This window comes from Columba livia, chromosome 26 (assembly GCF_036013475.1).
Source record: "Columba livia isolate bColLiv1 breed racing homer chromosome 26, bColLiv1.pat.W.v2, whole genome shotgun sequence".
In the NCBI taxonomy this organism is placed as follows: domain Eukaryota; kingdom Metazoa; phylum Chordata; class Aves; order Columbiformes; family Columbidae; genus Columba; species Columba livia.
In genome coordinates this window covers 2,769,910-2,795,554 of record NC_088627.1, presented here as the reverse complement: position 1 = coordinate 2,795,554, position 25,645 = coordinate 2,769,910, and the positions used below count along the sequence as shown (strand labels likewise).

The 25,645-nt window shown below is 48.8% G+C and overlaps 1 protein-coding gene across 2 annotated transcripts; it reads right to left on the bottom strand.

The window, feature by feature from the left end:
- Positions 1-1,615: 1,615 nt before the first annotated feature.
- KIAA0319L (KIAA0319 like) lies at positions 1,616-25,644 on the bottom strand. 2 transcript variants are annotated; one of them, XM_065041612.1, is made up of 21 exons: positions 25,400-25,644; positions 24,092-24,258; positions 21,269-21,792; positions 17,478-17,769; positions 16,863-16,964; positions 15,963-16,060; positions 15,225-15,312; positions 14,033-14,125; positions 13,228-13,360; positions 11,931-12,159; positions 11,228-11,351; positions 10,541-10,673; positions 9,816-9,964; positions 9,362-9,513; positions 9,042-9,180; positions 8,583-8,742; positions 7,451-7,593; positions 7,211-7,333; positions 6,621-6,711; positions 6,187-6,278; positions 1,616-4,898 (listed from the first exon to the last, which is right to left on the bottom strand). In XM_065041612.1, exons 2-21 carry the CDS (start codon positions 24,231-24,233, stop codon positions 4,711-4,713), a joined length of 3,195 nt encoding a protein of 1,064 aa, XP_064897684.1. In that variant the 5' UTR covers positions 24,234-24,258; positions 25,400-25,644; the 3' UTR covers positions 1,616-4,710. The 2 variants fall into 2 exon arrangements, with proteins under 2 accessions (XP_064897684.1, XP_064897683.1); XM_065041611.1 differs by having other exon boundaries at positions 21,098-21,792; positions 25,400-25,643.
- Position 25,645: the final 1 nt, after the last annotated feature.

Here is a 25,645-nt window from a genome sequence, read left to right as displayed (position 1 = left end):
GCTGGCAGGACACCCTGCAGCCCTCTCCTCGCATGCCCCATCCCAGGTGGGTGCCCCAGCCCACGGCTCATGGTGTGTCCGGCTCCGGGGATGCTGCACAGCTCATCTCTGCCGAGAAACCCCCTCCCTGCCGGCCGAGGCAGCCAGAGCTGTCACCCGCACGCAGGCAGCCAGGCACCTCTGTCCCATGTCCCTTGGGTGCCCAGGGGGGTCTCGCAGCAACGCCATGGGGAGAGCTGGCACTGCTGGGCCCAGCAACTGCCCAGGCAGCTCGGAGGGTGAAGTAGAACCCATGAGGCACTTGGGATGGTGAAACCTGTCACCACGGGGCTAGGGGGACCCCACAGAGATGGGGATCCCCAGGCCGCCCCAAGACACCCGCTCTGGGTGTCCCCAGCACCCATGGGGCAGTTGTTCCAGCACCCGGAGCAGCAAAGCTGGGGGGACATGGCAGCTCTGCACCCTGGGACCCCGCTGCCCCCCGGGCTCACCCCAACCCTACCTCTGCCTGCGGAGGGCTGGGGGGCGAGGGGACCCTCTGCTCTGAGCTGTGGTGGGGGCAGGATGCCGGGAGACACCAGGTTGTGGTTCCCAAAGCGAAAAACCAGAAAAAGCAGCGTGATGTCCCCTTTCCGGCGATGTCCCTGTCCCAGTGGTGTCCCTGTCCTGGCGATGTCCCTGTCCCAGTGGTGTCCCTGTCCCGGCGGCTCCCTGCCTGCCACACCACGCTCCCCACCCCGGGTGCGCTCTGTTTGCCTGCTATTTTTGGCAGCCTCCTAAGAGCTCCTCTCAGGCTATTAATAATGAGAGTGCGAAATTCGTTTGGCCTCTCCTATATAAGGCAAGGTAGAGGCTCAGAGGCAGCTAAATATACTGCGGGAGCAAGCGGGGAGGCTTTGGCACCGAGTGTGGAAAAGAGATTGTTTGAACAATGGAAAGACGGACTCACTTGGTACACAGGGGCCTGCGTGGATGAACAGACGGACAGAGGGATGGACAGAGGGTGACAGTGGCCACGGTCTGGTGCCACAGCGCCCGCATCGCACCCAGTGCCCTTTGGAGAGCGGAGCAGGTGCCTGCAGCAGCGATGCTGCTCCAAACCAGCCGTGCCCTCCCCGTAACCAGCACGTCGTTACTGTCACTGTGTCACCCCCATGGCAGGTGTAGGAGCTGCCGTCCCTGCGGACACCGAGGCCGGGAGAGCCCGGGTGGAAGAGGCGAAGCAGCAGCTCAGGGAATCCTGGTGACTGGAGGAGATGGGGAGCAGCGCCAGCTGCACATGGTCGGAGCAAGGACAGCGCAAGGGGAGGGTGAGAATGTGCGCGGAAAGAGAAAACCTGCTCTCCCACCAGGCTCCAGCTTTTTTAACTCCTCCTGGTCCCGGGCGCTGCTCGGGGCGGGACAAGCGGAGCCGGGGAGCTCAGGGCTGGGTCTGCGGTTCCTCTGATCTCCCAACTCGGTGCCCTGGTCCCAGCATCACAGTGCTGGGGGCAACGGCCATGCAGCCCCTTCCCCACGGGGGTCAGCCACCTCTGTCCCACGCTGGGAGGGAGCACTCGCTGAGTTGTCACATTAGGAACCATCCCACGTGTGAAACTGGAGAAAGACGCTGAGCAGCAGCAAAACATCTTCCCTGTTTATTTGCAAGAAACATTTCATTTAGAAAAATTACTTTTAGCCTTGATCCAAGTAACATCGCAATCAACAAACATTGTTAAACCAAAGTTCAGACAGGTTGGGCAGCCCCGCTACACAGAAGAATAAAGAAAAGAATAAAGAATTGTTTTAAAACTAGATTGCAACATTTGCCCCAAACATCTTAACCAGTGTTTGAATACGTTAAAGAAAACAAAATCAAGTGAAGCTGATGGTTCGTGGAACAGATGTCTCAGCTTTTAACCTCCCATAGCCAGCGTCTCTAATTGTGCAACCGCGATGCAGAGCAATGCAGAGACCTTCCCCAGCAAGGTCACCGTGCTCGGGGACACCGCAGCAGTGACACTGGGGACTCCTCTGGGGAGGAGGAGAGGGTGGCGAGGGACTTCAACATCCCGCCTTTGCTCTGTGCGCACACACCTTGGGAGAGCTGTGCACCCACGGTGCGCTACAGCAGACAGTCCGCCTGTCCCCCGGGTCCGGGGGTCCCTGTCCCAGCCTGGGGGGTCCCCTCGGCTCCCTCCTGCTCCCACGTTGCTGTGGGTCCCTGCTCCCCTGCGTGGCACCGAGGGTTAAATGTGGAGCGAGGCGCAGGACACAGCCAGGGAATGCTAATGGGAGCCAGGAGTCTAACAGGAGCTTGCGCTCTGCTGTCACAAACCCGCTGTCACAAACCTGCGCTCAGCGCTGACAAATGACTAACGAGCGAGGAAGCTGTCTGACCAAGCGGCTCGGCGCGGAGGGAATGCCAGAGCTCACCGCAAAACGCATCCCGGGCGGGCGGTGCTGCCCGCTAACGCACGCCAACCCCGGCGTGTGGCACCGCGGCCAGACGCGAGGATGGGAAAAGAACCTCCGCTAAACAAAGGTGTGGGCGGTAACAGCTGCACGGATTTTAATTCTTCCCTCTTCCGTAACGAGAAGCCAGGCTTGTTTGAAAGCAGCCTCTGCCTCTCCTGAGGGGCTCGGATCCCTGCAGCAACCAGTGCCCCACAGCCGAGCCCCCACCGGCTGCAGGGGGACTTCCCCAGACGGGCAGGGACAAGAGGCTCAAAAAGCACAAGCCCCAAGGACCAGAATCAGAGAGAATCCAATGTCTCTGTTGTAACAGTACAATTCGCTTCCAGGTGCAGTCCAGGCACCACATCTGATCCCTCCCTGCACCTTCAAAACTGCGTTTTGTCATCACCTTACATCCAAATAAAGGAAAACGCATCAGAGTGGTGTCACCCAAGAGTTAAATGTCCGGCCGTCACCCAGCTGACAGCAGCGGCTGCAGCCGGCGCTGGGCCGTGTCCCTTTGAGACGTCACGGCGCAGGGAGCATCGCGGTGTCAGCCCCGTCCGTGTGTGGTCCTGGGAGGGAAGGAGCCGTCGGGAGAGCGGGTGCAGGACAGCGGGAAGGGGACGCTGGCGCTGAGCCACACGGACAAGCCGTGGGGCGGCCCTGCCGTGACGGTGACAAGTGGGAGGCAAGTCCGGCGCCTGGCAGAGCCGGGAGGGCTCGAGGCTGACGGTCAGGAGAGCCGCAGGCTCCAGCGCTGGTGCCCGAGGACGACACAATGGCCGGGAAAATGAACTTAGCAGCAGCCATGACTACATTCAGCGAGGGAACATTCCCTCCCATTCAATAGTGTTTAATCTTCATCTAGCTCAACACAAATCAGTAGTGCAGCAATATAAATACAACCAAGGAAGTTAAAGCCTTTTTGGCTTTCATAGCTCAAAAAAGCCAACAAAAGAAGTTTCCAGTTTTTAAATTAAACACAAAGAAAGGCAATGAGCCACCCACCCATCCAGAGGAGCAGTGGCATCCTTCACGCCAGCAAGAGGCTGATTCCTGCCCAAGGACAGGGGTGCCACTCGTGAAAGCAGCACAGTGAGATAACGGAGGGGTACGGGAAAGGACCCCCCACCTGCCAGAGCCCTGACACGCGGCCAGCGCCGCCGGCACTCACCACGCAACGGCCTCGGCTACCGAGTTCCCTTTTCCACCAAGCGTGCACGTCCCGCTGCATCAGGAGCACGTGCGGCTCTTCAATTGTAGCGTGAGGCCACTAGGCTGCCGGGCAGAGGGAGCAGCCAGTTGCTGGGGACCCAGGAGAGCAACCCCTGTTTGCCTGGCTTGTGCAAATTTTCAGGTAAAACAAAACAAAAACAAACCACAGTATATGGCATTTCATAACTGAGATATGGTTAATGTCCAGACTCACGGACGGCTTGGCGACCCACAGAAGGTGCTGGGGCCACTGAACATGTCACAGCTTTGGAATTCAGCCAGATGTTCGACACAGGTGGCACAGGCGGGTGTCCCCCCAGCGCAGAGGGGTGCCCCAGCCCAGGCAATCACCACAGCCTTTCACATCCCAAATGCCACCGTGTCACCAACGCTCCCAGTGAGAAGGGCCTGCCGGTAATCTGAACAGCTACAAACCCCCCTCTTCCCCGCGAGCTGATGGAGTGTGACCATAATGTTTAGATTCCCCCTCCTCTACACTCCAAAAGCAGCCAAGTGCATGTGAAAGGGCAAGTGTAAATTAAAATAGTGCTTAAACCATTAGGGAAGGTGGGAGGAAAAGAGAAAAAGAAGCCGTTGGACAGCAGAAGTAACCCGTGGTAGGCTGTAGGAGCCTGAAGGGAGCTCAGAGCACAGCTCAAAGCGCAGCCTCAACCTTCCTCCTCCAAGGAGCTGCCGTGGAGCTGAAGTCCGAAGTCCCAGGTGTGTGTTTCGTGCAGTTCGAGTGGGCCAGGAGGGTCCTGCAGTCACGGTCACTCCAAGTGGTTCTGTCCTGCCGCTCTCCAGACGCCAGCTCTGTCCTTTTCCGACACTTCGCCCGGAGTTCACAGTTGCTTTCTCCTCCCTTTGATTTCCCTTGAAGTTCAAATTCAAGTACAACCAGTTTTAACTGAATGAAAAGAAACCCACAAAAACAAAGTTATTTTCTGTGAAACAAGTTAGCAGCGTTGTCCTCATCAAACCGGCCGCCAAGGCCGCTGTAGGACGGGGACAGGAGCGGCCTTTCCCGCCAAGCTCGGCGACGGCCGCCCCAGGGAGCTATAGGATTTCCTCCCTCTGGTTCTTGGCTTTGGGCGCCACTTGTCCGTTGCGCAAGGAGCCGTTCTGGCTGCGGAGCAGTTTCCCTTTCTCACGGTCAGGCCAGGTGAAGATGGCTTCATCGCTGTCCAGTTCAGACTCCGAGTGCATCAGGCTGGTGTTGAGGACCTGGGCTTTCTGTCTGCCGCCTTGAAAGAGAGAGATTCCGGGGTTACACAACCTCACCTTGCTCCGTTCCCTCTTTAAGTCTCCTTTTCCTCTCATGTCAAAGGGGCAGCCTAATCAGAATCCCCCATTTCTGTCACTTATTCCCTCAAACGCTGAAGCCAAAGTGACCTTGTTTCAGACACCCTGGCACCACAGAGGTCAGGACGACACTGGGTGATAGTGCAAAGTCCAACAAACAGGTAGGAAAGCAAATGACATTGGAAAGGGCTGTGGGTACACATGGGAGCTCTGTCTCCCTGACCTTGCTCAGGGCATTGTCTAAAAAGCTCTCTGAGGGCTAACGGCTGGAGCAAAGAGAACACGCAGGTGTGTGAGGGAAGACTGCTGCACTCTTACCACCCTCCCTACTCTCATCTCTGCCTCTCCTGCCTGCAAGGGAGGAGAGATAAATTAGCAGGCTGCATTTAGATTAACACACAAGGACAGGAGAGACACATTTACCGATATTGTCAGCAGAGGAAATATTTAAATTTAGCTTTTCCTTAATGGAGAAATGCAACATTTCCTCTGTTAGCAGAACGCTCCCTGGACATATCTAGCAGGGAAAAAGGCTTTAGTCAGCAGCCGGCCTCAGAAGAAGCAAGATGAGTTTAGTTACCAGAGAGCAAATGGTTGAGGCACATTTGCTACAGACTGCAGAACAACGAGCCCTTTATTTAACAGTGGGCTCTTCTGTGCGAGGTGACAGATGGTCAGATTAAAGCAGAATTGGGTGCTGAGGGAGGAAAACACACCCTTTTTTTTCAAGGGTATCTGTATTTGTGCAGTTGGGACAGGCGGGTTCTGGGAGGATTTGTCCGATCAGCTCTTGCTGCAGTGCCCTCCAAAGCTGCTTCAGGCACTGTTCACTTTGCTGGATCACCAATAAATGGGATAACACTAGGATGAGCAGTTATTTTCCACTAGCAAACACGAATCACGGACTATTTTCCCCACACAGTTACAACAGATTTTCCCACATTTCCCTCCTTTCCCAGTCAGTCAGCAGGTGACCACAGCTCGGTTCAGGTATCAGGTACAATCACAGCAAAAACACTCCAGCCTGAAATAACTCACTGATCTTTGCAGTCTCTAGGCCAGCAATGCAGCCAGGAAATCACTGCTGAGAGCCCTGAGGACAAGTGAGCAGTGTGGGTCAACAGGCCTGTAGCCACACAGTTTGCTTCACCCCGGGATTTCGAGCCCATGAGGAAGAGTGTTCTTAGTCAGCCCTCTGGAAACGCTGAGCAATTCCTTCTCATGTTTTACCTGCTTTGGGATTTGGTTTTAACTCCAGGCTTTCTTGATCCGTTGCATCCAAAATCTTGTATTTGCTTTTTCTTTTGGATTTTCCTTTTCGTCTGAAAGGTAAGAGAAGGAATTAAGAGGCAGTCCATTTCTAAAAAAGCCAGATGAAAAAAACAACTCTGATTTTCAAAGCTTACTTGCTTATTTCAGATTTTGTTCATATCACAAAGTAAAGCATTAAAAACCTTGCTTTAGTTGCACATTTAAAGGCCAATCCAAATCTTGCTTCTTAATTGAATCCAGAGTTCTAGGACTTCAATATTTCACAAGAAACACCGAGTAACAAAACTAATATCGCAGATGACCTGCCAGGACGATGGGTTTGAATCTTGCACCTCCTCATGCAGCTACTTGGCTTGGAAGCACCGATACAGGGGTTACAGCCTCGCTCCTACCTCTTACAACAGCAGATCACCATCCAGGACAGGATGCCAAAGGCAACCACAATGAGAAAAGATGCGATGATCACATACAGCACGCTCCACTCTGAAAGCAAAATACACCAGCAATAAGTAGGTTTGGGCACCTCAGAAAGCTGACAGTGTGTACTTTGGGTGATATTCTTGGAAAGAGAAAGGCCTGACCCTTTGCAGAATTCGAGTCCAGCATCCATCACTGCCAGCACCGCTGACTCACCTACGGAAGCCAGAGGCTTGAGATCGAGTGCGTGGACTCGCTGCACAAGGGCATTATTCAGCGTCTGTTGATTTATAAAACTTGCTTTTCCTGTGGCATGTGTGACTTCTGCACTAAGAATGGTTTCAACCCCTAGTGCGTGTTCACCAAGGGTCTGAAGGAGTCACTTCCCTATCAAATATCGCCTGCCTAGACGGTAACGTGTAGCAAGCCCAGGGCAGGGACTATCTCCTCGTGTCAGCATCATGTCAGAGATACCATGAGAAGGCAAGTAGCCGTTACTCTGCCCCCCAATTGTCAAACACTGTTTGCTTTCCAAAGATGAACAGTCCCAGGAGGCCACACGTACCGCAGTTGCTTTCGCCGTCCCCCATCTGCGCCCTGATGAAGTTCTCCATCCAGAAAGGGTCACAGACGCAGCGCTTGGTGAAGGAGTCACAGCGCCCGTGCTCGGAGCAGTTCAGCTGACACGCTGGGGACCAAAACCAGCAAGGTCAACCGAACGGCTCGTGCGTGAGGCAGAAATGGGACGGGATAGTTCAATAGGGGCAGTCCCTGCAGAGCCCGTGCCACAGCGACTCGTACTTACTGACTGTATTGATTTCTAATGCCCGGAAGATGAGGAAGTCTGACTGTTGTTTCCGTAGTTCATTTTTTAGCGTCCAGGCCACCTCTCGTCCTTTGAATATCTGGTGTGGAGGCTGATTCTGCACAAAAAACACCATCTTCGTGCTGCAAGTCAGACAAAAACGATTAATCTGCTGCTTCTCATCAGGTAGAGAGCCATTCTCCCCCTTCTGTCACTAGAGGGGTTTATTCTGAATCTCCTATTTATTTGAAGGCCAGACTCCTGGCTCCATCTTGAAAGCAATAACGGTAGAGCTGGTCATTGCATTAACTTTATGATAGAACAACTTGCTCCACTACGCTTGCCAGGTTTGCAGAGTCCTGTGTATCCTTCAGATTCACAAAGGGATGCATGGATGTTTCAGGTTTTTTATTACCAGTGAGCCTATGAGTCAACAGGATATTAGTGAAGCTCTCAGAGTATGTGGAATAAAACAAAACAAAACACAAAAAAACAACAAACCAGCAGCTGGGGGAAAAAAAGAGTCTTTTTTAAACAGTACAAGTTACTTTGATCGTTGAGGCAAAAATGGGATCTTAAAGCCATCTGTCAGAAAATAATCTCTGCTCTTTTATAACACTTCCCTCTTGTCTGTCTACGTAATAAACATCTAAACAGATGAAGCATTAATTACAAGAATCCCTTACTTGCCTTACTCAGTGAAGAACAGTGGCAACTGGCCTGGCCATGGCAGGGATAGAAAGGTAATATTACAACAAAAAGTGCTGGCTCTTCTGTTCTGAGCTCTTTAGGTTTGCACAGACAATGAATTCTGATTTTACTGCTACAGCAGGCAGCTTGGACACGAAGGAATCAATACGTTACTCAACTCAGGAAAGCCCAAAGTATAACTGCAGATTCTTTGCTGACTTGCAGCATGACTTTAAGCACAGCCCTTGACCCTTTTTCAGTGCTTTATCTACCCAAGACCTGCTTGGCAACACATCTCTGACCCAAACAAGCAGGAATATCGATGTTAAGCAGCATCTCTACATGTTCCGATTGCCCAATCTGCTTCCCAAGAGAAAAACCCCCTTGGTTTACTAGACCCTCAAGCGATTCCCCTCCGTGTACCCCCTCAGATGAACCTCACCTTTGCTCAGTGTACGGCTGGATCTTCTGCACGGTAATGTCCGAGTCGAGGACCCCCAGCAGCACCCCGATCTGTCGGATGAACATACCCTTCTGCCTCTCGGTCAGCTGGCTCACATTAACATCCAGAATTATCTCCACGAGGTTATTTTTCCTAGGATCTAGTGAGAACACACATAATACAGATCTTTAGAACTTCTATTTAACAGTCTGGGTACAAGTCAGGTCTCTAAAATTACAGATTCACACTGTAGGAAGAGATAAAGTCAATGACTTTCACAGGTAACAGCAAGCAGGAAGAGTCAGCCCCAAAAAACCACATGAAAATACAATCACATCCCCCAAAACTTTTGGCTTTTACAGTCCTGAGCTGGACTAGACTACACATTTTATGTATCCAGACATAGGACTTGCTAGTGCTCTCTAGGCATACGCGGTACAGCACAAAACCCAGACGCACCAGGTTTTACTTCCACTGTGGTCCTTTCCACATCACTCTCTCCTTTGGCATCTGTTACTCTGAGGTGGAACGTGTAGGTCCCTTCCACCAGATTGGACAGGAGGAGGACAGGATGATGGTCTGAATTATTTAAGACTTCCTGGAAGGCAGAGCAAAATAAGCATCAGGAAACGAAGGATCAAACTAGCATGACAGATCGTCATACTTAAGGATATCAAAGGTAATGAGTGCCAACAATCAGCCTCATGTTTCCTCAGGAGCTGCCAGCGCTATTTCTCACTGATTTTTGTGGTGCTGCCGTTTAAGAAAAGCAAGCTCACCCCAGCGGCTGGGCTCCCCTCGTCCCGGGTCCACAGGTAGCTGACAATTCCCTTATCGTCAGAGGACTTGGATCCATCCAGCTCAGCTGTGTTTGTGGGCAAGGTGATGACAACATTTCCAGCGATCTTTGCAACTGGCGGCTTGTTTATCTCTAAGGAAACAGAAAGAACGCAGTTAGAGAAAAATTTGGTCATACCCAAACAAAAACTGCTGCATTAGATCTTTAGAAATCCCTGTCTAACCCCAGGGGAGGAGAAGGGAAACGATGTACTGCAGCATTCAGCTGAAGATACCGCTCCTCCAGAAAGGGCAGAGCCTTGGCTTAAAGACATTTCAGTGCTATCCACAGTATCTTTTACCTATTTTTTATTTTGGCATGCCTCTGAACACAGGTTTTGCTGAACTGCTCAGAGTTAACCCGTGTGAGGCAGTTCAGCACATGGCTGGACGTACCTTCTTTGACAATGACGTTGACGGAGCTTTGGCTCTGCAAGTTCCTCTCGTCTTTAACGGTCAGAGTAAACTCGTACGTCCCAACTTGGAGGCCGGTTACAGTGGCAATGCTGCTGTTGGCGTTCTCCAGCTTGACGCCATCGGGGCCCCTAACCAAAGCACAAGAGGATCTGTTTGAACTTGGCACAGGTCACAGGAGCTTGTGCCACACCAACCAGGAGGCTCAAGCTCAAGCAGAATTTATGGGGATGCAAACACACAGTTGCCGGGAAATACAGAGTCCGCAACAAAATGCAAAATTGTTTTCTCCAGTTACAAGATAATCAAAAGTGAAAGTGCAGCACTCGGAACAAAAAACATGATTTCTGGTGGTTTAGTGTTCTGGTTATTTTTAAATCAGGGGAGCACTGATATCAGCATTTAAGTAAAGTTTACAAAAAGTGGTACTTTCAGCAAAATCGGCTCGTAAACTGCACAATAAGCCAATTTCTTTAAGGAAAGGTATAAAGAAAAATAGTTTCTTCATTTCTAAGAGCTTTGCACACTTTGCATTAGAAAACAGGAAAAGCTACTGCAAGTTGCTCAGAGGCTTTTTCCTGAACTCCCTGAAGCACTTCAGGGAATTCAGAGTCTGAAGGGAAGCAGGACAACAAGAAGAGAACATTGTCTCATTCAAACACTGAGCCAGAAGGCCTTGCTGTTACCTGATTACAGAGGATACACACCGTGTTTTTTCCCAAAGAAAGGAGACAATCTTCTGGTCATCTGAGCTCTTGCTGCCATCCAGAGTGGTGCTGTCCACAGGAAGAGTTAATTCTTTATCTGGACCAGCATCCGCCTTTGGGGGCTTATTGTTCTCTGAAAAAGGATTGCAATATTTTTCATACACATACCATAAAAGGTGGAGCTTAAAACCCCAGCATTAAGAAGTTTCTCCATGATCCCTAGTATGCTTATTGCCTGTTATCTCAACCTTGTACTCAGAAAAACTGAGGTTAAAAGCAGATAAGAGTGCAGATCAGTGTTTCATCCACACATCTGCAATAAAATGAGAAGAAAATCGAGGAGTTCTGATTTTTTGCTCTCATTCTGTAAGCACTGCTCCACTTTTTGGGCTCCTGTCCCAGGACCAGCACTGTGGGCAGAGACAGCTGCTTGGAAATACAATCCTGCCATTGCAGTGGGATAACTTCAATCAGACTACATTGTGTAAAACGAGAGAACAGCCTAGAAAGGCAATATCCCTAGAAACATTATTTTGTTCATTCATCAGCAACATACCAGCCCAGAATGGTCTTAAATTAAGCAGTTTTTCTGAAAGCAGCACAAAGCTCCCGTGAGACCTAGAGGATGCTGACAGATTGATGCTCGCTTCTAAGCCTGGAATGGAAGCGGCAAAAGCAGCAGCTCACCTGGCTGGACTATCACCGTGACCTCTGCAGTGGATTGGTGCCCAGCGGAATCCGTCACTATCAGCTGGTAAGTGTAATCACCTTCTTGCATCGCAGAGAGCTGTAAGACTGGTGTCCTCACCCCCTTCGAGAAAACATAGTCACGTATTCAAAATAATCCCCACACAGATGATAGATCAGAAGATCCTGCTTCTAAAACAACTATTATCAGCAGATTCAAAGGGCTTCAGTCTGGCTCCACACCTGGGGATGGCACTTAGACATCCCTATTACACCATCATTGATTCCGCTACCACTGATGTTCTGAGAAGTCAGCAATCGAACAGAGAAAGAATGCGCTTCCCTAGCAGGTTAAAGTGTGATCGAGTTGTGCTGAGAGCTGCTGTAAAAGGCACCAGAATCCAACACCATCGAGTTTCCATTTCTCTTCATCGTCCCTTCTTGAGCAGTATTTAAAACTGCATCGCTCAAGGAAGGAAACAGGATGCCAGTGAAAACCTGTGGCCAGACTGGCGCACCAGCTCAGGCACTAAGCGAATACCAGCTTCATGAGGATTTCATTTTAAGCATATATTTAATCATCACATGCTGGCTCTGTAGGATTATAAGTCATGTGCTAACAGTAATTTTAAAATTATTTGATTATAGAAAAATAAGCCAGCTAGTACAAGATCCAGCATGAGTATGGGAGAGCCACACTGACCTGCATCTCCATCACCTTCCCTTTGCTGTTCGGGCTGAGCAGCCACTCGTAGCTGACGATGCTGTGATCATCGGTGCTCTGATTCCCGTAGAGGGTGATGGAGTTCTGAGGCAGGGTGATCACTTGGTTTGGGCCCGCGTTTGCCACTGGAGGATAATCCACGGCTTTGTTCACAGTCAGGTTTGCAGTGGTGGAGTTGCTGGCACCGTCTGAGTCCACTACTGTTAGACTGAAAACAAAGAGCAGTGAAGAGTCAAGATTATCGAGCTGAACACAAAACACTGGCTGGAGTGAACTGAAATGCAAAAGAAGAGTTCGAAATTTAGGACACTTTCAAGAACAGGAGAGTAATTTTTTTTAAGAAGTGAAAAAACCCTATGGTTTGAGGCAACGGTGCTTTTTCTGAGTAGTAATTTCCCCCAAACACCCAATTATCAGCCTCGAAGTGATGCAAGGAATTCAGTCACGTCCACCTCTAACTCGAAATCTACCAACTAGTTCCAAGATTAAACCATCCTAGTGAAAGATCAGCAGCTTTTACACACACAGTTGTAACAGAAAAGATCTCCCTGAGTATGACACCGCTTCCCAATGGGAGATGTTCGTTAACACGGACACAGAGGTTCATTAATAACCCACCAGTGACCTGAACACCGTGTGCCTCTGCAGGTAGGGCCAGGACCACAAAACAGAGCAGCTTCCTGCTAAATCTGGATCTGAGCATCAATCCCTAAGCAACTGCTTAGGGATAAAACAGTGTTCAGTTATGGATACTCAAGTTTATTTTATTTTAACTAGATCTGCTGATGCAGCACATGGACATCACACCAAAATGCAGAGCAAAGGAAAAACACAGAACATTGAAGCAAAATCAGCTACTGTCTATTACTCAGGTACGTGCAGAAAACCATTAAGCCTCATTCACTTATCTGGGACAAACACATTGCATTTGAAAACTGGATTTAAAGACTACAATTCTTCCTAAGCCTTTACTCAAACAGTTTAGATTTGACATTTCAAGAGACATTTTGTAGCGCTGGCAGACCATATGTTCCCTTCTGCCATCATCTTAGACCAACGCTACAACTTAAGAATAAAAAGTAGCTGGATAGCTTATCTCTTCTGAAGTGCAAAGCTATGAAACTGCCTGGAAATGTAGGAGTGAAGAGAGAGGGTATGTCACAAAATAGAGTTCTCTCCCTGTTTCACCTTTGTTTTTTTAAACCAGACTAACACTTTAGGAATCTTCTGCATTTTAAGGGATGTGAATTGATCAACTCTTGCAGCTATAACCCACCTGAAGGTGTAATTCCCGGGTACCAGGTTGGTCAGCGTCAGTATGGCAGTGTCGCTAGAGACCTTTTCCTCCCGCAGAGGACCCTTCAGCTCTTCCCAGTGATAGCTGACAATTTTATCATCATCAGTGCTTTCTGTTTCAGTTGTGGAAGAAAATGAACATATGAGGAGTTGGAAAATGCTTCACAAACCCCAGGTGTTCAGTCCCCTACTCCAGTACTGGGCTTAGCAGCCAAAGGTGGGTTTGGTCCAAGCCCAGGGGTCTCTCTTGTGCCCAGATACTCAAACCGTATCCTCTTCCCTACCTTGTTTCACAGGGATACTCAAACACTCTTCACCCCAGGTTTGTATGTGTGCTGGGGAAAGACAAAAAGCCCAAACCAAAACTCTAACAAAATACTAGTTGGGGTAAGACAACCTGAATGGACTCAAAGAAACCCCTGAAAAGCTCTAGTGCAGGCCAGGATCAGGAAAGGTGCTGTGTTAGCTAATCATGTTTGAAGCTTAACACAAGAGGCCAGTAATTTTGACCAACAGTAGTTTTTCTTATTCTAAGCAGCAACCTCTAGAGCTTCTCCTTTTTTAGGAATTGGCTCAGACCAGTGCCCTTCAAAAGGAAACACAGAGAGATGCTGTCGTGTGTGTATTCCCCTCTCCTGACAAGAGAGGCTGATTCTTTTCGCTGAATTGTATTTGATTGTGTCACAGCCAGTTCCTCTTAAACTTTATCCAAAGGGTCAGCCCAGAACCAAACACACAGAAACTAAGCTTGCTAGACTACTGCCCTTTAAACTGTGGGTACTCACGGCTGCCATCAATAACCGTGGAAATGGTTGGCAGTGAAATCTCCTGGAACTGCGGGGACACAACGGCAACAGGAGGCTGATTCACCCGAGGCTCTGCAACAACAACCAAGCTGTTACAATGACATCTACAGGCAGATCGCAATAAAAACACCCTGCCAAAGAACTCAGAAAAACCACTCTGCTGTTGTGCACCATGAGCAGCGAGCAGAATATACATTGCACATCCTCTTCCCAGCCCTATTTACCCCTCAGTGCTGCAGTCAGCGAGTCCAGAGTGCGGAATTGCTGCGCCACCGATCAGACTGATCACAGAGAAACGCACAATCAACCACAGCAACTCGTGCTATCAGCAAGTTGTACACCAGCGCGTGGAAACAGTGCTAACAAAAGGGATTTAAACAAGCAAGGAGGCAAACCGCCACACTAATGCTCTGGAAATGGCTGCGCTGCATCAGTTGTCCCATACTGGGGCAAGCACTCCAGCACAGACCACCCAAACAGAGCAGCACCTACAGCTTCTTGCCAAAGTTCGGCTGCTGCTCTGAAAAATGAATGATTTTGATGCATGCTGCCAGCCGCAGATTCACTGCTTATAAGGAAATGATCAGCAATTGCATCCAGAAGGCCAGACACACACTCTTGCTAATTGAGGGAGTGCAAGAGCACTTCTTTGCCCACAAAGCTTGGAGAAAAAGTCTTGCTGAAGCGTACAAGAGTTTTTTTGCATAAAAGGCAATGCAGAACCTGTGCTTGCTTCTTTACACAGGCCATCTAAAAACAGACGTGGTGAGACAGTGAGCACAAGCTGCTGTATCTACACCAGCCCATCTGCAAACCACGTCTTACCATAAGGAATGAGACTGGAGTTAACCTGCACAGGGTTGGGAATGATAGGGAAGAAAATAATCTCCAAAGGAGCTTCAAAGCTCTGGCTTCCCTTCATTTTGTGTTCCTGCTGCTATATACTTTTTACCCAGTTACAGCTAGTTTTTACTGAAGCAGCAGCTTTCCATGGTGCAGCATTTGCTAAGCTTCACATCTCAACAAATAACTTCACACATATATATACTGAGTTCGCAGCACAATGAATTCTCTCTGTGTTAAACCAGGGTCCAGTCAAATACGCCAAACACTGTGGTACAGGTATCGTGGTATCACAAGTATCACAGGTATCACAATCCTACCAACTCACTTGGATTCACTGTTACATTCACGTAACCCTCTCCACGGGCGTTTTCCCCATCAACGATGACTTTGAATTCATACAGACCAACAGTAAGCTGGAAGGAAACACAAAAAATTGTTGACCTTCAGGCCAGTTGCACCTTTTCAGGAGCTGTGAGAAGGTCCAGTTACCACCCTTGGTACAGCAGCACATTAGACACGGGCAATTATGCTCCAACCTACACATACACAGCAAGGGATGCTTTCCATGCCAAAACATATTACGTATCTTTTAGTTTACAATGGCTATGCAGAAACCAGAGACTAGTATTTCTTTCTACCACAGGTGCCACAGGATTGCCAGTCAAGCTTTATTTTCTAACAACAATAGGCAAACAGAAGAGAGATAACGGAGATTAGTTCAGGTTGTCTGGGCACAGGAATCTGTACTAGCAGGTTGCATTTGAGCTGAGAAAGGCTGTGTGTAAGGAAAAAACCACCTCTCTTCTTGCGTATTTTTACAAAGGGAAGTAGTTCTTCTCTTCCTTCTTAAATCCTGAAATCAATTTCTTCTTTCCCTCGTGCCAGATCAGTCTCTGTTTTCTAAGATACACAGAAGAGCTTGCAGTCAAACGCTGGCTGCCTGCCCATTCTGCAATTTCCTGTTCATCCTGAAATCAGGTACAAGTCTTTCCTGGCTGCCAGGGTCCCCGTCTTCTCCACCTGCCATTTAATACAACAGGATACGAAGCAGCAAAAGCTTTACCTTAGATAACTTAAGAGTCTGTGAGTGCTTCCCTTCCATTTCTCCACTGTAGTCTTTTGGATGAGTAATCAATTCCCACTCATAGGAATAAGTGGTTCCTTAAGAAAAAAAAAGGTCCAGATATGAGTTTTTACAAGACTGCCTTTCTGCCGTGCTAAAGAAAAGCAAAGGCATTAAACATTTACAAGACACATTCTGCTGCGCTACGGAGAAATGAGACAGCTTGGAATCTGAGTCGCAGCTTTTTGGGAATATACCCCGGGAAAGCGACAATCTGTGCTTCTAAAAACACATTTACTCCGGAGCCAAACCCCATCTCAATCACCGCTCCAGGATAATAGGAGAGAAAAGCCTTATCACACTCTCAAATCCTGCAGACACAACACAACACCAGTGTTTGAACAGGAATGCATTTATCCCTGTTGCTGTACAACCCGTAACACCCTTGCAGTGCAGTCTCCCACTGCCACTGTGGACAGAGCTCTAGAGATGAGCTTTACAAATAGCTGTGAAGGATTTGCATGATGAAATGAGGAGTGTTTAAAATGTCTTCCTCGGCATACCAACCCCAAATCAGACTGCAACCCACCAAATGAGAGATCGCTTGCTAAGACAGCTTGTCACCCATCAGTAAGTATCACAAACAGATGCTGAAGATCCGCTGCTTCCTCACACACTTAGGGAATACATTGCCTGCCAAATCTAATGACTGTGTAGCACTCTCAGTGCTTTTTGTGTCTTGCTATTTTCTGGGAGAGGTAATAGCACAGGATGAAAAATTTCTACAGGAAAGTGTTCTCTGACAAAAGACACCTGCAAGATTATCCTTATTTAATGCTGTTTATACTGCCTATTTGCCATTGTCACAAGCCCTCAGCAGAACTCCCCGGGAAGCCTTACGAGGTGGCGGTTCAGGAAGCACAAAAGCATTCAGCTGAACTTCATTCTTTGGCAGAGTCACTTGGACGCTGTCTCCAGCAGAAACCACCAGCTCCTTCATAACTGAGGGGGGAAAACACAGAATTGAAAGAGAAACAGGAAAAAACAAACAAACCAATCAGACAAAAAAAACCCAACCAAAACCCTGTTCAGAAAAACTGCCTTTCACACTATCTTTGTATTATTTAGCAAAACGAGGAGGCCCTGGCTACATTACTTTTCCAACACAAGCCACTGAAGACATTTAAAATATATTTTCAAGTTTTAGCTGGGGTAAGCCCTTAAAAACAATACTAACTTGTCAGCACCAGCATCCAACGAGCTTCCTGCCAAAACCATGTCTGGATGCAGCATTTCCTTCACACTTTCCATTTGTTCCCTTGTAAGGGAAAGGAACTTGTGAGATTTATGGTGCCGAGATCCCATTCTCAGACCTCGCAAGTTAACGGGGTCCAACCACCACCTGCACTGAAGCACGTACCTCAGCGCTTTTTCAAAGGCACCATGATTTCTGAAACTCTATTTTTCAACACTGCAATAGCTTGTCATCAAAGCCTGGCCAGATGATGTTCTCACCTGGTGTGGTGGCCGTCGCACTCGGTGACACGGCAGCGCTGGTCTGGGTTGTAGAAACGCTGCCGTTTGTGGGGACACCACTTGGCACTGAAGTAGCTGTCTGCAGCTTTGGTGTGCTTTTTCCTGGCACGGGGCTGACCGTGGGCAACACGTCCGAGGCGTGAGGATGGAGCAAAGCGTCCTCCGGCTGCCCAGGCTTCTCGGTCTCCCCCGCGGCTGCCAAACCCTGTGCCACAGGGCTGGAGAACGCAGCCAGCACTGACGGGTCTGGCGCAGGTGTTCCTGTGGAGATCTGTAAAGGAAAAAGTTGTGTTAGTGTGACTTGAGCGCTTTTGTTTCACTGTGTTTAAGTTGCACGTCACCTCCACCAGGCTGAAAAGTCCCTGGTTTGTTTTGCTCAGAAGCAGGATGTTTTATTGCTCCCTCTTCTCTCTTTGGAATTGTTTCTCCATGTTCTTCCTCCACGGCTGATACGCTATCTCTAGCTCAGCTGAATACCAGTTAATACCATAGATTTAGTTCCAGCGTATTAGGCACCACGGCTGTTGATGTGGCAAACCTGACAGAAGGTCTATGTTCAAAATTGCAGTGAGCGGAGCTAAAAGAACAGAGAGGTGGGTAAGACAGGAACAAAATCAAGGACCAGGATGGTCCAAATGGTTCATCTGGGCCATTTATTTTGGCTATACATTCCTTTCTCTAAAGCTGCGCAGTTGGCAAGCACAAAGCAGGAAGATTGCAATGGCATTTTTATGCAATAATCAAATCATCGCAGCAAAGGGAGAATGTATTTCAGAGCTACTCTTCAAAGCAAGGTAACCTGACGCAAACAGCTCCCTGCGTGCGTGCCACGGGAGACGCTGCCGGGGCAGAGACCTGTGCTCGCGGGCAGAAAGTCCCTCACATCCATACAGGATGAGCCACTTGATTGAAAATAATCAAAGTGGCAGGAACAATTTCCTTTCTTTCATCAGAAAATTCCTTCTACGGTACCTAGCCCCATTCCAGTTCTTAGCCTGCCAGGCAATACTCTTGACAATTTACCTTCCACTGACTCTATTTTGAGAACATCTGCTAAATATTTTAAATTGAGCAAATTACCATCTTTGACTTGGGAAGTGTTTTGGAGCTGAATTGCCCACCACTGCTCCCCACTCAAAAGCTCATATTGGAGGAAATACTCTCAAGCTTTCATACCATGCTGTTGGCATTCACTCCATGAAACAGCAACTGGAAAAATGCTCTAGAGCAGGCTGGGCAACATCATGCCCAGTAGATGGCCTGGGCTTTATGAAACATTAAATGCCAGTTGTAAAAATAAAGCCATCCTACACGTACTGCAACAGCCAGCCAGGCCAGGAGTAGCAGTGAAGGCTTCTCTGCAAGAAGGCTGGGGTTGTTTTTCAGTCTTTGGCAAATCATTTCTTAACTCTACAGTTAAGAGAGATCCTCTTCCTCCCAGAAGTCTTCAGGATGAATTGACAGCCAAATGTCTGCAGAGAGCTCGAATTAGATAAGCTTTGCCTGGGGCAACATAACAGTCAAAAATGCCTCTAATGCTTGCAAGCTGAGACACTTCTTATCTTTACTCCATAACCCTAAATTCTTTAAAGCAAAGAACAGAAGATTTCATTCTTGGAGATAAATGAGGAGCAGATGAGAAGTTTGCCAGCTGTCCTGTCTTATTAGCGTAGGAAATCGAGAGAAGGGGCACACTGGCCTGAGTGAATGAATACAGAAGTGTCAGACACTTGATTCCAGTCCCTACTTGCCTTTGGCAAGGGATAAATGACCTGGTGCCCCTGGGAGTCCTGTGTCTATCAGATGGAACTAGAGCAGCGGAATCTGCACTGAACCTGAGCTATTTCAAAATCCAGCCCAGGTGAAATTCTACCCATTTCAGCATATGTGTAATTCTACTTATTTTGGCCCAACCCAACTCCCTGCTGGAGCATCTCCCTCCTGCAAAGACTGGCCACCTCCCAACTATAAAGCCCTGAATGTTATATCCTTGGCCTAAATTAAACCGCTCACAGATCAGCAGCACAAGGACAGCTGCATAGCTTGCCTTAGATTTTCCCTGCAAAAGCTGGATGGTTCAATAACCAAGGAATTAGCCCAGGGCTGTGTAGAACCAGCTTCAGCTCAACGTGCCTGTTAAGGTGGATTGTTTTAATTCTTTCTGCTCCTCAGAAACTCTGTTCTAAACCTCAAAAATGTGACAGCCAGGAATTCCATCACAGCAAACAGATTTTAGTAACAAGTTTTTATTTTGATGAACCTGTGTTCTGTCAAGAGATCTGGACCTTCATACTAGCAAAAATTAGTAAGGAGAAGAAAAAGTTAATGACACCAGAGAGTGCTTCCTAAAGATGGGAAATCCTGGATACCCAGCAATATTCAGAAGCTGATTAATCCATGTTATTTGGTATTTGCAACCAGTTTATTGGACAAGCACTGAACAGTAATGATGTGACAACTCAGAACGCAACACTGCAAACTCAACAAGCAGGGAGATAGAATGGGGCCACTGGGTAAATATCAGATATTAAGAGGAGGAAAGAACAAGCAGGATGGAAATGCTGCAATACTTTGAGTCAGCCCTAAATGCTGCGGGGATCTGGAAAATCAAACATTTGTGAAGCTTTTGCGGGTGATTTCCCGGGCTGGCCTGGCGCTCTCCGCCGTGGCCCTTGGCCCCGCTCCACATCCTGCTCTGCAGGGTGGGGGCTCCGGGCAGTCACAGCCCTGCCTGCACCCAGGCTTTGAACACAAGGGAGAGAAATGCATTCACTCAAGTTCCCAGAAGGCGTCAGGCTCCAACAGCACCAAATCCTAGAAACACGGCAAAATGTATTTAAGGAACAGCTTCACCAAGTCGAATTCTTTCTATTTCACCATCACGAGTGCATGGGCTTTCTGGTATGATAAGGCTCTAAACACTATTTGCAGATTTAAAAATTGAAACATCATTTAACAATTGAAATGCGCCAGTTTCTCTTTAAGACTAACATCTAGATTTACATTGTACGTGTTTGGAGTAGAGACTAACTGGTTTAATTCAACCAATGCCAACCTAAGTTTGTGGATTTGAGAAACCGAAGTAGTCTTAAAAACCGAGCGGAAAAGTTGGCATTAAGATGCCACCTCAAGCAAGCAGGCTGACATGGAAGTGCACTGAAAGCTCCATGCATGACTCTATAAAACAACATATTTAACTGCCTCGATTCACTCAAAGGAACACAGCTTATTTTGTTCTGTGGATTACAGGTAACAGTTTTCAACTCCCAGGCACTTCCACTGACATCACATCTCACTTCTCAGTCAGCAAGTACATGGTGTGATTACACAAAGGACAAGCATCATCACGACATCCATCTCCCTTCACCTTCCCAAAGACTCTTTATTCCACTGAGGAAAAGGGAGGGAAAAACCTCCACCCCCCAAACAAGAACCCCAACCCTCGGCCTTGCCTCATTGGCGGGAGGCTGAAAACAGAAATCCTGAAAGGCTGATTTAAATCTTCTGAAGTGATAGGAAAAGTCTACATAAAGCAGATTGAGCGGGAAGGTGCGAGCTGGCCAAGGCTGCCCCGTTTCTGCCCCAGCAATCCCACTTACCCATGACAAACCAACACCGTCTGCGTCGCTCGACCTATTCACATTATTGCTGTTAGGAGGGAAGGGGCTTTTGGGTTTCTGCTCTCTTGGGTTCTGTCCATCTGTCAGCGAGTCCTCTTGATTTGGATGGCCTTTGGGAACTGGTTTGTCTGCCACTAAGTGCCTCAGTACCTGATCCTTCAAGCGTTCTGCTTCGCTTCGGCTGCTTCTGGATTTGCTGTGTGGTGCTCTGGCCGCAGCCTCAGTGCCAGGGCTCACTGCTCTGGCCCCTCTCTGGACTTCCATCCTTTTCCCCGCGAAGCTCCACGTCTGCAACGACCTCCGCAGTCTTTTTCTCCCCTGCGCAGGGATGTCCCGGTCCAACTGCTTGTGAAACCAGGTCTTCACATCACCTTCTGTCTGAAACTTTAAGGAGCGCTCCATGCTTTTTGATTTCTTTAAAAATACCAAAACAGAGTCAGAAGCGTCAGTCCTGTTCGCCTGACACGTGCCACGCACAGTGCAGTTCACCTGGATGCACAGATTTTCCAAGAACCAAAAGGCATCACAGGTGGGGCTCTGGCAGCAAGCGCTCTGACAGGACCAGATGGTATGAAATCCTTCCAGAAGCTGTAAATGATGATCTTCCCACGATCTCAAATGGCCACCAAACACGATCTTCCCCGGCTCACATTTAGATCTGTTCCAGTTTGCATCTGGGAAAGGGGAGGGAAAACAAATAAAGACAATTCTCAACCCTTTAAAGCAGTGAACAATAGATCCTCATCACTATTGTTAAGATTAATTTAGTGCACAAAAGCAACATGTTTTCCTCTTCCACGCTGATGTCTGAAGTCAGTCACTTGACTGAAATTCCCCATTTGAGACGTGGTATCTCCTAGAACAGAGGTCTGTGAGGCCTGTTCTCACCACCTGCTCCCCAACAGGGCTTTCTACGACAGAAATTACCTGTCAAACATGTTTCTGAAGAGTCAAGTTACTTCAGATCTCAGATCGGCAGTAAAGCAGCAACTGCTTTGCATATGTTTGGGGTTTTTTTCTTAGCATAAAAAATTAGAGTGCTTGCAGGGATCAGTGGATTAAAGGCTTCCAAAATTCAGAGCTCTGCAGATTAAGGACTCCCTAAAAATAGACTAATGACCTATGGGACTGTTACACTGTGCTGTGTTCAGCATCCAAGGGATAATAGGTCACTGAAAGATTACTTTACGAACGATGTCGCCGGGTGCTGAGTGGTGCAGCCAGAGGCTGTGCTCCGGAGCTGGCTCCCTGCCTGGCAAGAATGGAGCTCCTGAACACAATGCAAATGGGATACTTTTTTCTCCATGAAAATAAAGAAGTCTGAATTTCATTTATAATACCTCAGTCCCCATTTCTTCACAACATATAAAGAAAAGTTCACGGCAGGCTCATGGAGCAGGACACTTCCCCAGAGTCAACCGCAACACAGAGAAGTGCAGAGGGGAGGTACCTTTCTGTTCAAGCCTGGGGCTCCTGAGCAGCGCTCAACCTCTGCCTCCTGAAGCACCAGCTCTGGAAAACTCCGTGAGAGCAGAACAGCACAAATGGATGCAGGCGTCTGTTTGCCTTAGGCTACCTGAAGTGTTTGACTTCAGGGCTTTAAACTCCAGTCACAAGGACACTTAACCCCACACTACTGAGCTGGCGAGGAACTCTGACCCTCCGAATCGCAGCTGCTACCCAAAGTTCATGATATCAAAGTGCTGCCACCTTCCCCTTGCTCCTGCACTTGGGGAAGAGTCATATGCGTGACATTCACTCAATTCATTTAAGCGCCATGGCAGCGAGCAGAGCTCCTCAGCCTACACTTGCAGCTCATCTCTGGAAAGATGTGTTTGTTTTTCTTGGCTTTTTTTTTTTCTTCCCAAGTAAAACAGTACAAAAAACGCGGCTCTTCTCAAGAACTCGGGAGCTCCCATCCTGACGATGCAGCTCAGGGCTTTGCTGAACAGCAGCGGAATGGAACGGACAAGAGCAGTTTCTATTAATAAGCTCAGGTTCACAGATTTGCCCAGGCACTTAATCCCTCCTGATATCAGATTAATGATTAAAGACTTGACTCCACAGACTTTTAAAATCTGTCACATGTAACCAATTATGTCAAAATAACTCCTCTTGCGTAACTCCGCGTGATCACATCAATTTCTAGGCAGTCATAATTCCTCCTCAGTTTAACAAACTCTGCTGCCTATGACACAACCAAGACCAAAAGAACAAAAACTACAGTGGAAAAAGTGTCCACATCAGGATAACCATGTCACGTATAATTGTATTTGTTTCCGCACACGCATCACCCTTCGAGGTTTAAGCTCTCCAAAGCAGATCAGCCCTCAAACACTCACCAGGCAGCAGCCTGGAGAACACGTCCACATAACCGAGAAACAAACCTTCTGAACTAGGATCTGGTGCACGTTACACACGCACATAGGAAAAACATGACTTCTTGGTGAAGATGTGGCCCCAAAACACTCACAGGGCCTTACCACATCTCTCTGAAAAGTCAGAATCTGAACTTCTTAAATAAAAAAGCAAAACAAAACACAATCATTATGCGAAGGCTTCCATACAAGCCACCAACTTGGTTATTTACTTGAGCAGGAGGTTGGTTACTCAGGTTTGAACAGGAACTAAAAAAACCCATAACAACTGGCTGTGAGCAAATACAGATTATTGACATACTGTGTTTGGGGAGAGTCTTAACATTTGAAGGCTTAAAAAAAAATGTTCTTGCCTTCCCAACCTGCTTCAGGTATTCCTTAGATTAAACTGTTTTCCCTCATGCCCCACATCTCTCCTGCCCTTTGGTAGTTCATTAGGCAATCATTAAGGGTGGGGCTTTGTTTGTTTTTTAAACCAGCTACAATGTCTACCAATAAATAATTTCCCTTTCCTCTCAGAACATTTTAAACAAGTGAGAGGGATAAATAGCACAAAAAAAACCAGCTACGGTCCCAGAGAGAACAGAAGAATCACCTGCTGAGGAGCACAAGGCACACAGGCAGGCGCACAGGCAGAGCAGCTGCAGACCTCTGGGCTCCCTTGCTGGCTTTCCCAGGCAGTGTCGCGACAGGAACCGGGCGCTAATGCTGAACTTGGCTTCCAACCTCTTCTCCATGGCCTTTGTGAGCAGCAGTAGGGTTCTGGAAACAAATAAGATACGAAGCACAAAACACTGACCGGCAATTGGTATGTTCTTGCACTGACCAAATCGACACTATGAAGAGCGTGGAGCATTTGCGGGGAAAAAGCAATGGCTTATCTTATCTGCTGTGACTTAGTCCAGCTGCTGCTAAGTAACTATCGATGTACAACACTAAGACGAAATCCAAAGTAGCCAAGTTTCCCGTGTTGAACCACAAAAGGCTGCCACGCTGGCCTTTCCCATTATCCTTGTGATTTCCTCATCTACCACTTTCAGTGGCAAAATACCTAGTACCACAGCCTAATGGATTCAAAAGATACGTTTAGGAAATTTCAGTTTGAAATATGCCCCAGAGAACGGACACCCAGGCAGGACCACAAGCATAACAGAGGCTCCGATTGACCCCCCCATCTGCCTGGCTGTGTCATCGCAGGCACGGTGGCGCTGGCTGGTACCAGCCATGGCTACAGAGAGACAAGGCAACAGCAACGCTGAGAAACACGGAGCTAAAGACGTGTTTTGCCTCCTATTTCGCTCCACAAGGCGCAGATTATTAAAGCACTGATGCTCCTTCTCAGCCTTCCTAATGCTAAAGGCTCTTTTACAGCCTTGTATGTTACTGAAATCTAAATTAGCTCTGGGTGATGGGACATGAAAACATTATTTCATAAGTAATAAACATGATCTGTTTTCAGAGACTAATGAGCTACCATTAGACACAAAAAGTTAGATCTGCCATTTATGAAGACTCAAAAGGAACGGTATTATAGATCTATCAGTGCTTTGCTGAAACACTCAGCGCTTGTCAAAATCCAAGGGAATTCCACTCTGGCCCCGAAGAGCGAGGGGCAGGAGCCTGACGGGCGGACACGGGAGACCCGAACCTACGGGGGATCTAAAACCACAGGGGGACCCGAACCCACGGGGGACCAGTCAACGGGTCGGGACGGAAACTTTCCGCCCCCTGGCCTCGCCGGCTCGGTCCCCGCTGCCCCGGTGACTCAGGGCCGGGGCGCAGACACCGACGGGCCGGGCCCGGCAGGACCCGCCGGGGGCGGAGGCCCCAGCACGGAGCCCCCGCAGCCCAACAGTGCTCCGGGGCCGCGACAGGGCCCCGCCGGGAGCGAGCGGGTACGTACCAGGGGGTCATGGCGAGGCGAGCTCGGCGGCTCCTCAGCGGGCTCAGGCGGGCGGCGGGGCCGGGCCGGGCCTCCAGCGCGGCGGGCCGGGGGGCAGCGCAGCCTCCTGCCCCGCGGCCATGGCGGCGGCGGGCGCCCGCTCACCCCTCACCCGGAAGCTGAACCGCCGCCTCCCGGAACCGGGAGCGCCTCAGCGGGCACCGTCCGGTGAGCGCCGGGACTGCGGAGCCGCCTGTCCCGGCTTAC